Source organism: Halichondria panicea, chromosome 2 (assembly GCF_963675165.1).
Source record: "Halichondria panicea chromosome 2, odHalPani1.1, whole genome shotgun sequence".
Classification (NCBI taxonomy): domain Eukaryota; kingdom Metazoa; phylum Porifera; class Demospongiae; order Suberitida; family Halichondriidae; genus Halichondria; species Halichondria panicea.
The window spans coordinates 1,175,001-1,186,824 of NC_087378.1; the positions used below are offsets into that span (position 1 = coordinate 1,175,001).

At 44.2% G+C, this 11,824-nt stretch overlaps 4 protein-coding genes across 5 annotated transcripts in view; 2 read left to right on the forward strand and 2 right to left on the reverse strand.

Moving 5' to 3' along the window:
* Nucleotides 1-467, reverse strand: part of LOC135331717 (exportin-7-like) — a 10,009-nt gene extending 9,542 nt beyond the window's left edge. For both annotated transcript variants that reach the window (XM_064526955.1, XM_064526954.1), the window contains exon 1: nucleotides 308-467. In XM_064526955.1, coding sequence (XP_064383025.1) covers nucleotides 308-319 — 12 coding nt within the window. In that variant the 5' untranslated portion in view covers nucleotides 320-467. The remainder of the gene's footprint in view (nucleotides 1-307) is intronic.
* Nucleotides 468-510: 43 nt separating this feature from the next.
* LOC135331727 (nucleoporin p58/p45-like) lies at nucleotides 511-5,341 on the forward strand. Its single transcript, XM_064526965.1, has 14 exons — nucleotides 511-601; nucleotides 683-739; nucleotides 821-1,354; nucleotides 1,406-1,561; nucleotides 1,805-2,042; nucleotides 2,261-2,423; nucleotides 2,483-2,557; nucleotides 2,652-2,731; nucleotides 3,523-3,641; nucleotides 3,797-3,879; nucleotides 3,980-4,070; nucleotides 4,550-4,645; nucleotides 4,781-4,894; nucleotides 5,034-5,341. The coding sequence occupies exons 1-14, from the start codon at nucleotides 589-591 to the stop codon at nucleotides 5,261-5,263; spliced, it is 2,049 nt and encodes a 682-aa protein (XP_064383035.1). The 5' UTR covers nucleotides 511-588; the 3' UTR covers nucleotides 5,264-5,341.
* A 15-nt stretch (nucleotides 5,342-5,356) lies between these two features.
* LOC135331720 (uncharacterized) overlaps nucleotides 5,357-11,824 on the forward strand; it is an 18,040-nt gene continuing 11,572 nt past the window's right edge. Inside the window, exons 1-11 of the mRNA XM_064526958.1 lie at nucleotides 5,357-5,599; nucleotides 5,817-5,907; nucleotides 6,060-6,165; nucleotides 6,259-6,341; nucleotides 6,470-6,608; nucleotides 6,842-7,023; nucleotides 7,187-7,756; nucleotides 7,970-8,478; nucleotides 8,540-8,617; nucleotides 8,780-8,888; nucleotides 8,942-9,044. Coding sequence (XP_064383028.1) covers nucleotides 5,472-5,599; nucleotides 5,817-5,907; nucleotides 6,060-6,165; nucleotides 6,259-6,341; nucleotides 6,470-6,608; nucleotides 6,842-7,023; nucleotides 7,187-7,756; nucleotides 7,970-8,478; nucleotides 8,540-8,617; nucleotides 8,780-8,888; nucleotides 8,942-9,044 — 2,098 coding nt within the window. The 5' untranslated portion in view covers nucleotides 5,357-5,471. The remainder of the gene's footprint in view (nucleotides 5,600-5,816; nucleotides 5,908-6,059; nucleotides 6,166-6,258; nucleotides 6,342-6,469; nucleotides 6,609-6,841; nucleotides 7,024-7,186; nucleotides 7,757-7,969; nucleotides 8,479-8,539; nucleotides 8,618-8,779; nucleotides 8,889-8,941; nucleotides 9,045-11,824) is intronic.
* LOC135331723 (probable serine/threonine-protein kinase kinX) lies at nucleotides 9,287-11,668 on the reverse strand. Its single transcript, XM_064526960.1, has one exon. The coding sequence runs from the start codon at nucleotides 11,649-11,651 to the stop codon at nucleotides 9,396-9,398; it is 2,256 nt and encodes a 751-aa protein (XP_064383030.1). The 5' UTR covers nucleotides 11,652-11,668; the 3' UTR covers nucleotides 9,287-9,395.

Below are 11,824 nucleotides of genomic sequence, written 5' to 3' on the forward strand. Positions count from 1 at the left end.
ACTAAATGAACAGCATGCATGAACTCTTGAACTCTTGATGAAATGTTTGAGCAGCTAAAGTAGTCATTGCACATTGCTTGCTTACACATGTCAATACTATAAAATTAACAACAAACATACATACAAAATGTCAATGGTGAATACACAAAATTGAAATACGTCTTTCCCATTTGCACATTAATAGATATGCACATTCAATATTTAATATAGATACCCGATAATTATGCGATCACCATGATCACATGAGCCTGGACACTGACTACTGACGTGACAATTTGACCAATACATCACAGTGGTTATGTTTCACCTGCTCATCCATGAGAGATTCCTCTTTCAGCTGCACCAAACCAAGTTCATGAGCACCTCTTGTGCAATATAAATGTAATACAGCAAAGCTCTGTAGAAAGCTAGGTAGTTGGATAGGACTGTTTCGTCTTATTAGAACAATTACCTATGTGAAGAAAATTGAAGGGGTTCATTTGAACTTTTAACCTTCAACCTTAAAAACGGTTTAACTTTTAACCTTTAACCCCTACATGTAAATGTACCTCATGTACATATAATTATAAGATAAAAGATCAAGAAGAAATGCAAGCCGGAGGTAAAATATAGATCCGTAAATAGCAGATTGATGTAATCAGTAGCTAGCTTACACTGCTATTAATTCTATGAACTTCCCCAGGAGGACTGAACTTTGGTGGTGGACTGTCGGGGCTTGGAAATCAGCAGCCAGGTCTAGGTATAAATAATTACGCCTGAACCAAACCTGCCATCCGATACATCCGTAATTATTTAATTGTCCCCACGTACGTACCCACAGGTGGTGGTGGTTTGAGACTGGGTGGACTGGGAGGCGCTACAGCCCCTCAGCCTGGTGGTGGACTCCAACTAGGAGGGATGACCGGTGGCTTGCAGATGGGAGGACAAGGCCTAGGATTGAATTTAGGGCAGCAGACGTCGCAAGCCGGTGGGCTGAAATTGGGTGGTCTAACGAGTTTAGCGGCGGCAGGAGGCGGACTTCAGTTGGCACAGCAGACACACGCCGCTACTGGTGGACTTCAGTTAGGTGGTGGATTGCAATTAGGTCAACAAGCCACTGGTGGACTTCAGTTGGGGCAGAAACCCGCTGGATTGCAATTAGGTCAACAAGCCACTAGTGGACTTCAGTTGGGTCAGAAACCCGCTGGATTGCAATTAGGTCAACAAGCCACTGGTGGACTTCAGTTGGGTCAGAAACCCGCTGGATTGCAATTAGGTCAGCAAGCCACTGGTGGACTTCAGTTGGGTCAGAAACCCGCTGGATTGCAATTAGGTCAACAAGCCACTGGTGGACTTCAGTTGGGGACATCTTCTGGTAAATCAAAGCGATACATTTATTTTAAACTGTATTGATCTCTCTTCGTAGGTCTCCAGCTGTCACAAATGTCAGCAGGCATCCCCTCCACACAGACCACCCTCGGCCTCGGCAAAACCTCTCAACAAATAACTCCTGGTCTTAGTGGGTTGACAAAAGCGACCACTGCCACTGCAGCACAGGGCACTCAGCTATCTGGCCTCACAGGTCAGGGTGTGCAATACTTAGTTGCCCCACTCTAAATACACTATCTGAATATACATCTCCTAGCCTCGATTCAAGGCCGATTAAAATACGTTCAACTTATGCCACAGCCTTTTTAGAAGTGCGTATCTGTGGTGCCCTACATTAAATATTACCTCTATGTAATAGACTGTACATGTATACTGCACTGCAAAACGGGAATATGTCCTGCCCCCCAATACAAGCCCAAACTACACATCCTTGTAGGTGGTGGCTTATCCCTTGGTCTCAAGTCCAGTGGAGCTCTGGGCACTCTCCCTGGTGCTACAATAACATCAACACTACCCTCCCTCGGTGGCTTAGGGGGCATGGCTGCTATGTCGTCTGGGGGTGGGCTGAAACTAGGAGGTGTGGTCACAACAACGAGCATCGCCCCCACTCATCAGAGTAAGGGACTGGGTGGTGTTGACCCAGCCACTATCACTGGGAAAGGAAAGAGCACTGGGTACGTTTGACCAAACCTAGCCTTAAGTCTTCACCTGGCTTTAAATTTGACTTACGAGTACTGTACTTTTTTAAGGGTATCTGCAAAATTTACCTCATGTCTGTCTAACTGTTGACGCACTGATAGTTTCTGTATCACTATATTTATTAGCATTGTATACACAGTATCAACAGCAAGAGATCATTACACATACATGACCCTCACTACCTTCTGTACAGGCCCCAGTCAGTGCTGGACGAGGAGATACCTGACTTCCTTAGCCAGCTGGTGGCCAATTACGAGCGATTTCTCAAGTCCCAGAAAGAGACAAGTGATGAAATAAGCAAGTTCTCTGATTCTTCCCTCAAGAGAGTTAAACAGGAGACAGCTGCACAACAGCAGGTGACTGTATTCTGAGTGAATGATGATGCATACAATTATCGATGATGTGAACTATGCAGGCCCTTGTTACCGTGTCATCTCAAATATCGAAAGCTTCCCAAGTTGTGGGATTCTTGAAGAATGAAACATCCGAGGCAAGATATTTATGTTCATACATCACATATATTTATCCAAACGTGGACCCTTTATGGCTTTGTGTGTGTTTTAGTTAAACTCTCATTTATACAGGAGCTGATGAATGCTGAAGTTGCTCAGAGAACTCAAGAACTGCCAGCTGGACTGCAGCACGAGAACACTGCCCCTGACATGTACGTACTGATTTGGATACAATTCCAAGCAACCCCAGTGTTTGTACATGTACCTCTCCCTCCCCCTACTGTATGTACCTCTCCCTCCCCCTACTGTATGTGCCTCTCCCTCCACCTACTGTATGTACCTCTCCCCCTACTGTATGTACCTCTCCCTCCCCCTACTGTATGTACCTCTCCCTCCCCCTACTGTATGTGCCTCCCCCTCCCCCTACTGTATGTGCCTCTCCCTCCCCCTACTGTATGTGCCTCTCCCTCCCCCTACTGTATGTGCCTCTCCCTCCCCCTACTGTATGTGCCTCTCCCTCCCCCTACTGTATGTGCCTCTCCCTCCCCCTACTGTATGTACCTCTCCCTCCCCCTACTGTATGTGCCTCTCCCTCTCCCTACTGTATGTGCCTCTCCCTCTCCCTACTGTATGTGCCTCTCCCTCCCCCTACTGTATGTGCCTCTCCCTCCCCCTACTGTATGTGCCTCTCCCTCCCCCTACTGTATGTGCCTCTCCCTCCCCCTACTGTATGTGCCTCTCCCTCCCCCTACTGTATGTGCCTCTCCCTCCCCCTACTGTATGTGCCTCTCCCTCTCCCTACTGTATGTGCCTCTCCCTCTCCCTACTGTATGTGCCTCTCCCTCCCCCTACTGTATGTGCCTCTCCCTCCCCCTACTGTATGTGCCTCTCCCTCCCTCTACTGTATGTACCTCTCCCTCCCCCTACTGTATGTGAGGTTGAAAATAGTTTTCTGTCTATACGTGTTATACTGATTCTCAAGTGTTGCTGCCTGACTTTGCAGATATTTCCATAACCTTGTGGCATCGTTTGAGGCTAAGATGGCACTGTACAAGCGTGAGATAGAGGAGTTGGAGAGCCACCTTTCAGCCATTGCTCCTGCAGCTGGAATGAACCCTCAAAGTGAGTCAATCGATCAAGTTTACACTTGTGTGAGAATTAAGAATCTCTTATTCTTGGTGGTTTTAGACAATGTAAATGACTGTTTTATGTATGTTATGCGTATGAACTCCACATGCACACTTATGCAAAGTATGTATTTTTCACATTTCACACAGATATCATAGACATCCTTCAGTTGCAGTACAAGCCCTTCCTGATTCTGGCCGCTCAACTACAGACCACCCACGAACACGTACAGGTACCTCATAACATAGGATTACACCAATTGTACCTGTATGTGTATGCGTATGCATATATTGATTGATTCTCTTTATTGCTCAAACTTTGTTCCTCACTAGAACCTAAAGGAGCAGTATCTGAGCTACAGAAGAGTCGTGCTCCAAGATTCCACTGATGTGTTTGAAGAGAGGCGAAAATTAGCAAAGAAAGGTACATGCCCTTGTACAAAATGCCTAACGATACATGTACGTGTGATAATTGTCCCCTTCATTTTGAAATTACTTTAGTCTGCTCTGTGAAGAGTTCTGATTGTCCAAATTCAACGATTTTATGATTTTCTGGAAGCTTAGAAGGAGCTCGTTCAGATGGTATGCTCAAATCTCCAGACCATTTTTGGGAAAAGACCTACATGTATAGGCCATGGAATTTTGGCAAAAACAGGCTCAAAATAGACTTTGATTTTAACACTAGCCTCTCTCAAGCTTTCAGAAAATCATAACATTATAATCAACGGAAATAAAGTTATGGCCGTTCAAAGATGCTCTATTTAACGCTACGTGGGTATACATACCTACGATATTTGTTTTGTTACTGGATGCAATTGCTATAGGTTGTTTCTTAGGTTTGTGAATTGATTTCCACTGTACTTTGTATAATTAGTTACTGTTACTGTTGTTCTGTCCATGCAGACAAGAGCAGGGATGTGGTACCTGCTGGCCCCTCTCCCTTCTCTTCTACCATTAACCAGATGTCCACAGGGCTTACCACCTACCCATCTGCACCAGGTACATGTAGGGGGTTGTGTGTGTGTGTGCGTGTGAGGAGGTGTTGTGTGTGTTTTTACAAGGACTGTATTTTTATATTCAACTGCAACTTTTGTATAATGCAGTAATGCAATGTGACCACCACGTGTGATGCAGGTGCAGTACCCTCTGGTCTAGGTGGTGGGGTTGGCCTGGGAGGACTGATGAACACTGGTGGTGGTGGGATGAGACCAACCGGCCTGCAACCCACTGTATCAATAGGAGCAAATAGTACGACACTTGAAACAATAGTTCATTGCTACTAATGTGTGCAGTGAGAGTTTTCCTGTATACACTGTATATAGGGTGTACATGTAATGCCAGTCTATGTTGTGTCAAGCATGTTAGTTACCATCGTTTGTTTCTGCAGGGGGTGGTCTCAACCTGGGTGGGGGTCTGACTAACACAACCCCAGGCTGGGGCCTGAATCTGGGGGGTGGTTTAGGAGGAGGAGCCTCAATGAGTCAGCCGGCCCTGTCCACTCTTGGAACAGTCAGCACGACTACCCCTGGATTCCCCGGACCCTCTACTCTGAGCGGAGGAACGCAGCCGTTTACACTCAATAATCCACCACTAGGAAAAAGACGGAACAATAACTGATCATTTATTTTCTCATTGTTTCTGTCATGTCAAAAAACAGCTTGCTGTTCGTTGGTGAAAAATTATCTTGTTGATGCGGCTTATAACCGAGGTCAATAAATTCACCCACGTGGCATCGTCCACAGAACGTTTCCTTGCTTTTCCTGAGTAGTTGAGGATCTCAATCAGTGCAGTACAGTCTAGCCACTGCACCCGTACCCTAACTATCATGTCTGTTCAGAAGCCGTCCTATCACACTCGTCTCGGAATGCTGGTCTACAAGAGGGGGAGCAGTGGAGAGGGGGGCGGGGTCAAAAGAGATGTCAACCATTGTTACCTGTCTCAAAATTCATTCAGGTAGCCACGTTTAACACACACAAATGTTCATACACATTTCCCCTTTAATCTGGTGCATGACGAATGGATTAGCATTAAAATAATAAGACCTAAGCGAGTGCTTTCAGTACAAGTCTGGCCCACTTTATCAGACTCGCAGTGCATGCAACGACCTCCAATTTTAATATAGGAGGGATGCAGATACTACTATTGGTTTTGCTATAATTATTTCCTTTAGTGATGAGGGTGCCAAGAGAGTCAAGCTTGATGAGGAGGAACCTGCTGTCAATGAGTCCATTACAGTGGACGATGAGGCTATGGAAGAAGAGGTAGGATTCTCATACAGCTTGTAACTAGTAATGACTATTTTGAAGTCTTCTTTTCGATATGTGATGCCAAGCAGATATTTGCCCCAATAGCTTATTGTGGAATGTAGCTCCTTGGTTGTTATGGTTTATTACTAATCTATGATACTACATAGGTGCGTGATGATGGCTGCGTGAGTGATGATGAGGACCAAACAATGAAGGCAGCTCTGAGAAAGTATGAGGACTTTAAAGCTACCTGCGGAGATCTGCTTGACCCAAGTGAGAACACTAGCAGCTATTGCAGGTTATCACCAGGAGCAAATTAGTAGATCTACTCATATGCTCTTGTTATCACGTAACGTTTCTCTGTAGGTTTGGATATTGAGTTTGCCAAAATGAAAGATCTTGGACTTCCGACGATGTTCGTCAATTCTTATGGAGACCTTGAGGATGAGGTAATGTTACTTGAAATGCAGGGAAATTTACCAATTGGTGACATCTTTTTAGAAATGTCCATTTCTACAGTAAATAATTTATGCATTTGAGAAATGAAAACGAATCTTGGTTACACATTTTGCTATAGGAGGAAGACTGTGACCCCCTATCTGTACGTAATGGTGGCCACACCCACAAAAATGCATCACAACAGAAGAGGAAGAAAAAGGTGGATAAAAGAGACGATTTTTTTGTCCCTCCTGCAGACACTGGCTTCTCTAATGGAAGTAAGTGAACTTACGCAAAGACTAGAGACAATTATGTGTTATATTTAATAGTGTTGTTTCGGATGTGCTTAGTTTAGACCTGTACGTATCTATAAGTATATTATGTCAATGGAGTCTTAGCTCCTTCAAAAAGGTTTCATATGTCATAAATCATAAATCATAATTTGGGTCACCAGAACTCTAGACTAGTTACAGAGCCAATACATGATTAATGTTATACACTCTATTTCCAGCTCACTCGGGTGGTCGTGGTGATGCTGGTAGGGAGTACAAGGAGTACACTGCATCCACAAAACAGCTGGTACATATAGCAGAGCAGGAGTCAGCTTACAATGATCCCGACTTCAACATAGACTGGGATGAGGTGAAACTGGGCAAGGCAGCTGGCATGCCTGGAGCCTGGAAAACAGACGAAGTGAGAATTTTGTGCTCCATGTAAAAATTATTCATTTTGGGTACATACCATATTGTGTGATACAACAGCAATAGCCTCACTAAATGCCTTCCATGAAATCCCTCAGTCTACTGTATCCTGAACAAAATTTATATAATTATGTCTTGCCCTCATCCCCGTGCAGGATTCTAAACCAGTCCAGTCTGAGCCTACCCTCGACTCAGAAACAGATGAACTGTTGACGGCACTTCGAATCAAAGCTGCGGCATTCTCCAATGAAAGCTGGAGCATCCATTGGCTAGCTAATGGCCCCCAGATCTTGATCGATGGTTGGAAGCAAACTTATCCCGACGTTCCTCTATCTAGAGTAGCTAGAGTGTGCTCGGTGGATTTTCTCGCTCCTTTTCTCACTGAAACAACCCCGCTCTTCAATAGTGAAGATCTTCAACAATTTGCTTTGCAAGATGACGACAAAGATTGTCCCAATAGTGAGGACAAAGAAACAGAAGTCAAAACAGCTATTGAAAATGAATTAGAAAAACTGCAAATATCAGATCAAGATGCTACCCAAGAAATTAATGTGCCAACTGTTGTACAAATGGACACGAGTGCTTCGAAAAATGAGCCCCCCTGTGAAGAAAAAGTTAGCGATGAGAACATTACCGCTATGTGGGGGGCCCACTATAACAGTTACTACTGGTTCTGTTTCCAAAGCTACCAGCAAGAGCAGCTGTTGACCTCCGCAGGAGAGGAGGTGAGCGTTAGGTGAAACATTTGAACTGAGACTCTAAAAAATTTTTAAGTGCATTTTTATTAGCTCTTTTCTTGTTAGCTTTCTAAAAAATGTTTATGCAGAATTTAATTGCGTCTTAATTTAATATAGTGTGTAAGATAACTTGCGTATACTTTAGCAAAATGAATGATCGTACATGTTACATGTGGGCACAGAGATTTATTTTGCCTATAGGATGCTGATCCCGCCTCTATCATTGAAGACCATACCCACCCCGAGCCCCAGATAACCTCCGATGACCCTCAACCAGTTCAACCCACCCACCTTGACCATAATGGCACACCTGATATAGACCAACCATCCACTGAGACCATCATCCCCCTAACTGAGGACACTGTAGACCTCACGATTAACAAACCTTCAACACTCATGATGAATGCTTCTTCTCACCCGTTGATCGAAGAACCAGATGTGCTTGAATGTGTAAGCAATGGCGTAGCTCACAGTCAAGAAGAGGTCAGCGCTATGGCAGAACCAGATGTACTGGAATGTTTAAGCAATGGCGTGGCTCACGGTCAAGAGGAAGGTCAAGAGGAGATCAGCTCTAAAGAACCAGATGTGCTTGAATGTGTAAGCAATGGCGTGGGTCATGGTCAAGAAGAGGTCAGCGCTATGGCAGATCCAGAGGAGCAGGAAACTAAACAAGAGAATTGGCTCACTGAAGAAGAGATGCTGCGAAGAAGGTGCATGAGTGTTGAAAAACTACTGTTTTTATTGACACATTTTTCTTATATATACATGTAGGACTCTCCAGCGCTCTAGAATACAGCAGCAATGCAGTGTGCTGAACTTCTACAGTGTAGAGATGAGTTCCTCTGACAGGTATGCATGTACGTATACACTAGTCTATACACTATTTCGTTCGTGCAAGCATTGCTTTCTCATTACTTACCAATAATGACCCTGCCACACACACAGACACACACACACACACACACACACACACACACACACACACACACACACACACACACACACACACAGCTGTGACCCTCCTTGCCCAGTATTCTTGAAGATAGAACCAGACGTCTGGGCCAGAAAGTTCAGCAGGCAAAACAAAAAAGAGAAGAAAAAGAAATCGTCAAAAAAGAAGGTAAGAAAGAATGTCAGAAATTTTTTCAAAGCTGAGCTATTTGTGTCTTGCAGGCAATGTACTGTTCTGATCCTGTTCAGTTGTCACAAGACAGCACTGTCGTAACTACAGGTAACCCTGGCAACCCAGGAGAGAGTGAAGAAGGCAATATCAAAGGTGTGTACTATATATAATAGCTGTCGACCTACACTCGTATTTACAATAGCTTTTGATTGTATCGTGTTAGGTACAATACTTGTACAGTAAACATTGTGTTGGGTTGGGTTACTAATTAATGGGCCCAAACTGAGGGAAAATATTATACTTCAGTACCGAAATGGGTGATCTGAATCTTGGACATTGTAATTATCTGATGTCCATATAAAGAACACATTTATTCCTCTCCTTACGCTCATGTATGCATTTCATGAAATATTATTATAATTATATGATTATTGTGAAACTGGTACCTAATTATAGTATAAAGAAGTGTACATGTATGTAAAAATAATAATGTGAAGCGGAAACTCAATTAAAGCACCCAATGTCTACTGCATCTGTGAATATCCCCGGACCTGTGAACCCTCCCACTACAATCACTTTGTTTGTTGATACCACGGCAACAAGGCAACTCGATCGACCTCTTATCATATCAGATATCTTCACCCACATATTATTCATCACGTCGTAGTGGTAGACAGCACTTGTATATTGCTTGGTGTCGGTTGTTTCTCCACCAATAGCCAGTAGTTGGTCGCCATTGATTGTTGCACAAGTAGAATCTATTACAGGCAGTTCGGCTAGCTTCCCCCATATCAGCTCGAATGGTGGTTGTCTAGGTCCGGTTAGGGACGAAAGCCAACCTCCAAAGGAATGTAGTGTAGCGTGCTCTCTTAGCATAGTCAGGGACGCTGTCAGTACTCCGGTGGAGGGATGGTTCTCGGGGTCTTTCCAGCCAGTCAAGTAGATGCTGTCTCCACAAATTGTCGCTGAGGGCTGGTACACAATGTGGGGGAGATCACACGCCTTGTACCATTGACCTTTCGGTAAGTCCAACAGTTCAACTGTTGAGATTTGATGTTTTCCATCCACCACTCCTCCTATGACTATAAGAAGGTGACCGTTAGCTACTGCAGTTGTGTTGGTGCGTTTAGTTGGCATTGCCGGGTATTTTTCCGTCCATTTTGTACTGCCATTCTCGTAAACAAAGCTTAAAAGCGTGTTTGTTTCTTTTGCGTATGCATCAGTGCCCCCCACAGCTGTTAGAACCCCTCCAATTAGCGCTAGTGAGAATCCGTATCTTGGGCAATTTTGAATTTTTTGCCAAGTTTCTAGGTCTATGTTGTATTGGTAAATGTACTTGTTCTGTCCATTTTTGAAGTACACTAAACTGCCGTCTACTGCTGTTGACCCATGATACATTTTGCAGATTGCGTTCGCTCCTCTTCTCCATTTTAGTGGGACAATGGACTCTAGTGGCACTTGGTCAGACTCTGGACATATTTCGGGCGTTTCTAAGCTCTGTTTTTTTGGTTCAGTTTCTCTTAGCTCCTCCGTAAGATTGTCAATATTTTTCTCTCGTTCTTTTATGGTTTCCGTAGCCTTTGCTAACCTCTCTTGAAACTGCTGACTTATATTTTCTTTTTCCAATAGTTCTGCTTCTTTTTTCGATAGCTCAGATGTCTTGTTTGATATTGCTAGAGCTAGTGTCTCGACTTGTGTTTCTTTTTCTGATAGCTCGCTCTGTTTTCGTTTTAGCTGCTCAATGATCTCCTCTTTATGTTGTGTTTCGTCGTGAAGGTGTTGTTGTAATCGCTCAATTTGATTCTGTTTTGCAGCTAATGCACTTTGAAATTCATTCTCAATATCTCCGTGTACTGGTAGTTCTTTGCTCTCTATGTACACCTGTTGCTCTTTGAGTTGAGCCACCTGGCGACACAGCTGCTGAGCTGTTATCCTCACGTCTGGTTGGTACTCGAGACATTGTCTGGCTATTGGCAGGAGAGAGTGGGACGGATTGATCAGGGCTATGTGGTTCATTCGGCGGTTTTCCTCCAAGACGGGCATTTGAGTGGTTCCTACGGGTGAGCGCTCATCGGGTACCATGGTGAAGCGTGGTCCTGGATCAGGAAACTTTGCTGTTATCAGCTGGATGATCAGAGGGCCAACGGAGAAACAGTCAATCATGCTCGAGTAATTAGGAGGCTCAAAGAAAGCTTCGGGTGGCATGAAGGCTTGTGTGCCGGGTAATTGTGTGAGAGAGTGGCGAGAAAAGTTTCCACTAACATTGAGTAGTTTGGACATTCCGAAGTCGGACACCTTTGCCTTAGAGCCTGCAATGAGCAGCACGTTGTTGCTGGAGAGGTCTCTGTGGACAATGCCTTTGGAGTGAAGGTGTGCAATGGCCAGTGCTATATCGTGACTCAAGTTCACCTGGGTGTGGTAAGGAGGGGGCCTCTGGACTCTGTCGAAATAGTTAGTGAGGCTTTCATCGAGTAGCTCCATTAACAAGACGGGTAGGCCTGAGTCGGGGTCCATGGTGACATCTAGGTACTGGACTATGTTGGGGTGTGTTATGTTTCTCATGAGCTCACATTCTTGATAGAATCTCTCCACGATTTTTTGTCCGCTTGGATCATTGGTTTCCAAAAGAATAGGGTGGAGGATTTTAGCCGCACATGGTAGCTCATTTAATTTTGCTCTGTACACAGCTCCATATGCTCCAATGCCTAGCTTCCCCTCTGGTGACTTGTATATTTCTATTCTAGGTGGATTGTGTGCCATACTTTTTGAGAAAGTTAACACCCTACTTTTTTGTGGTCTAGTCTCTACTAGTACAGTCTCTACACACACACAACTGTCACATGAGCCACCACAAATAATTCCCTCATAGATCAATGTATAGATATGGTCATAGCATGTGATTCTGTGCTATAGTACATGCATGTGCCAATTTT

Coding starts and splice junctions, on each gene's coding strand:
- LOC135331727 (XM_064526965.1), top strand. Junction 4,071..4,549: donor GCGAAAATTAGCAAAGAAAG/GTACATGCCCTT, acceptor CTGTCCATGCAG/ACAAGAGCAGGGATGTGGTA. Junction 4,646..4,780: donor CACCTACCCATCTGCACCAG/GTACATGTAGGG, acceptor CGTGTGATGCAG/GTGCAGTACCCTCTGGTCTA.
- LOC135331723 (XM_064526960.1), bottom strand. CDS start 11,651: ATGGCACACAATCCACCTAGAATAGAAATATACAAGTCACCAGAGGGG.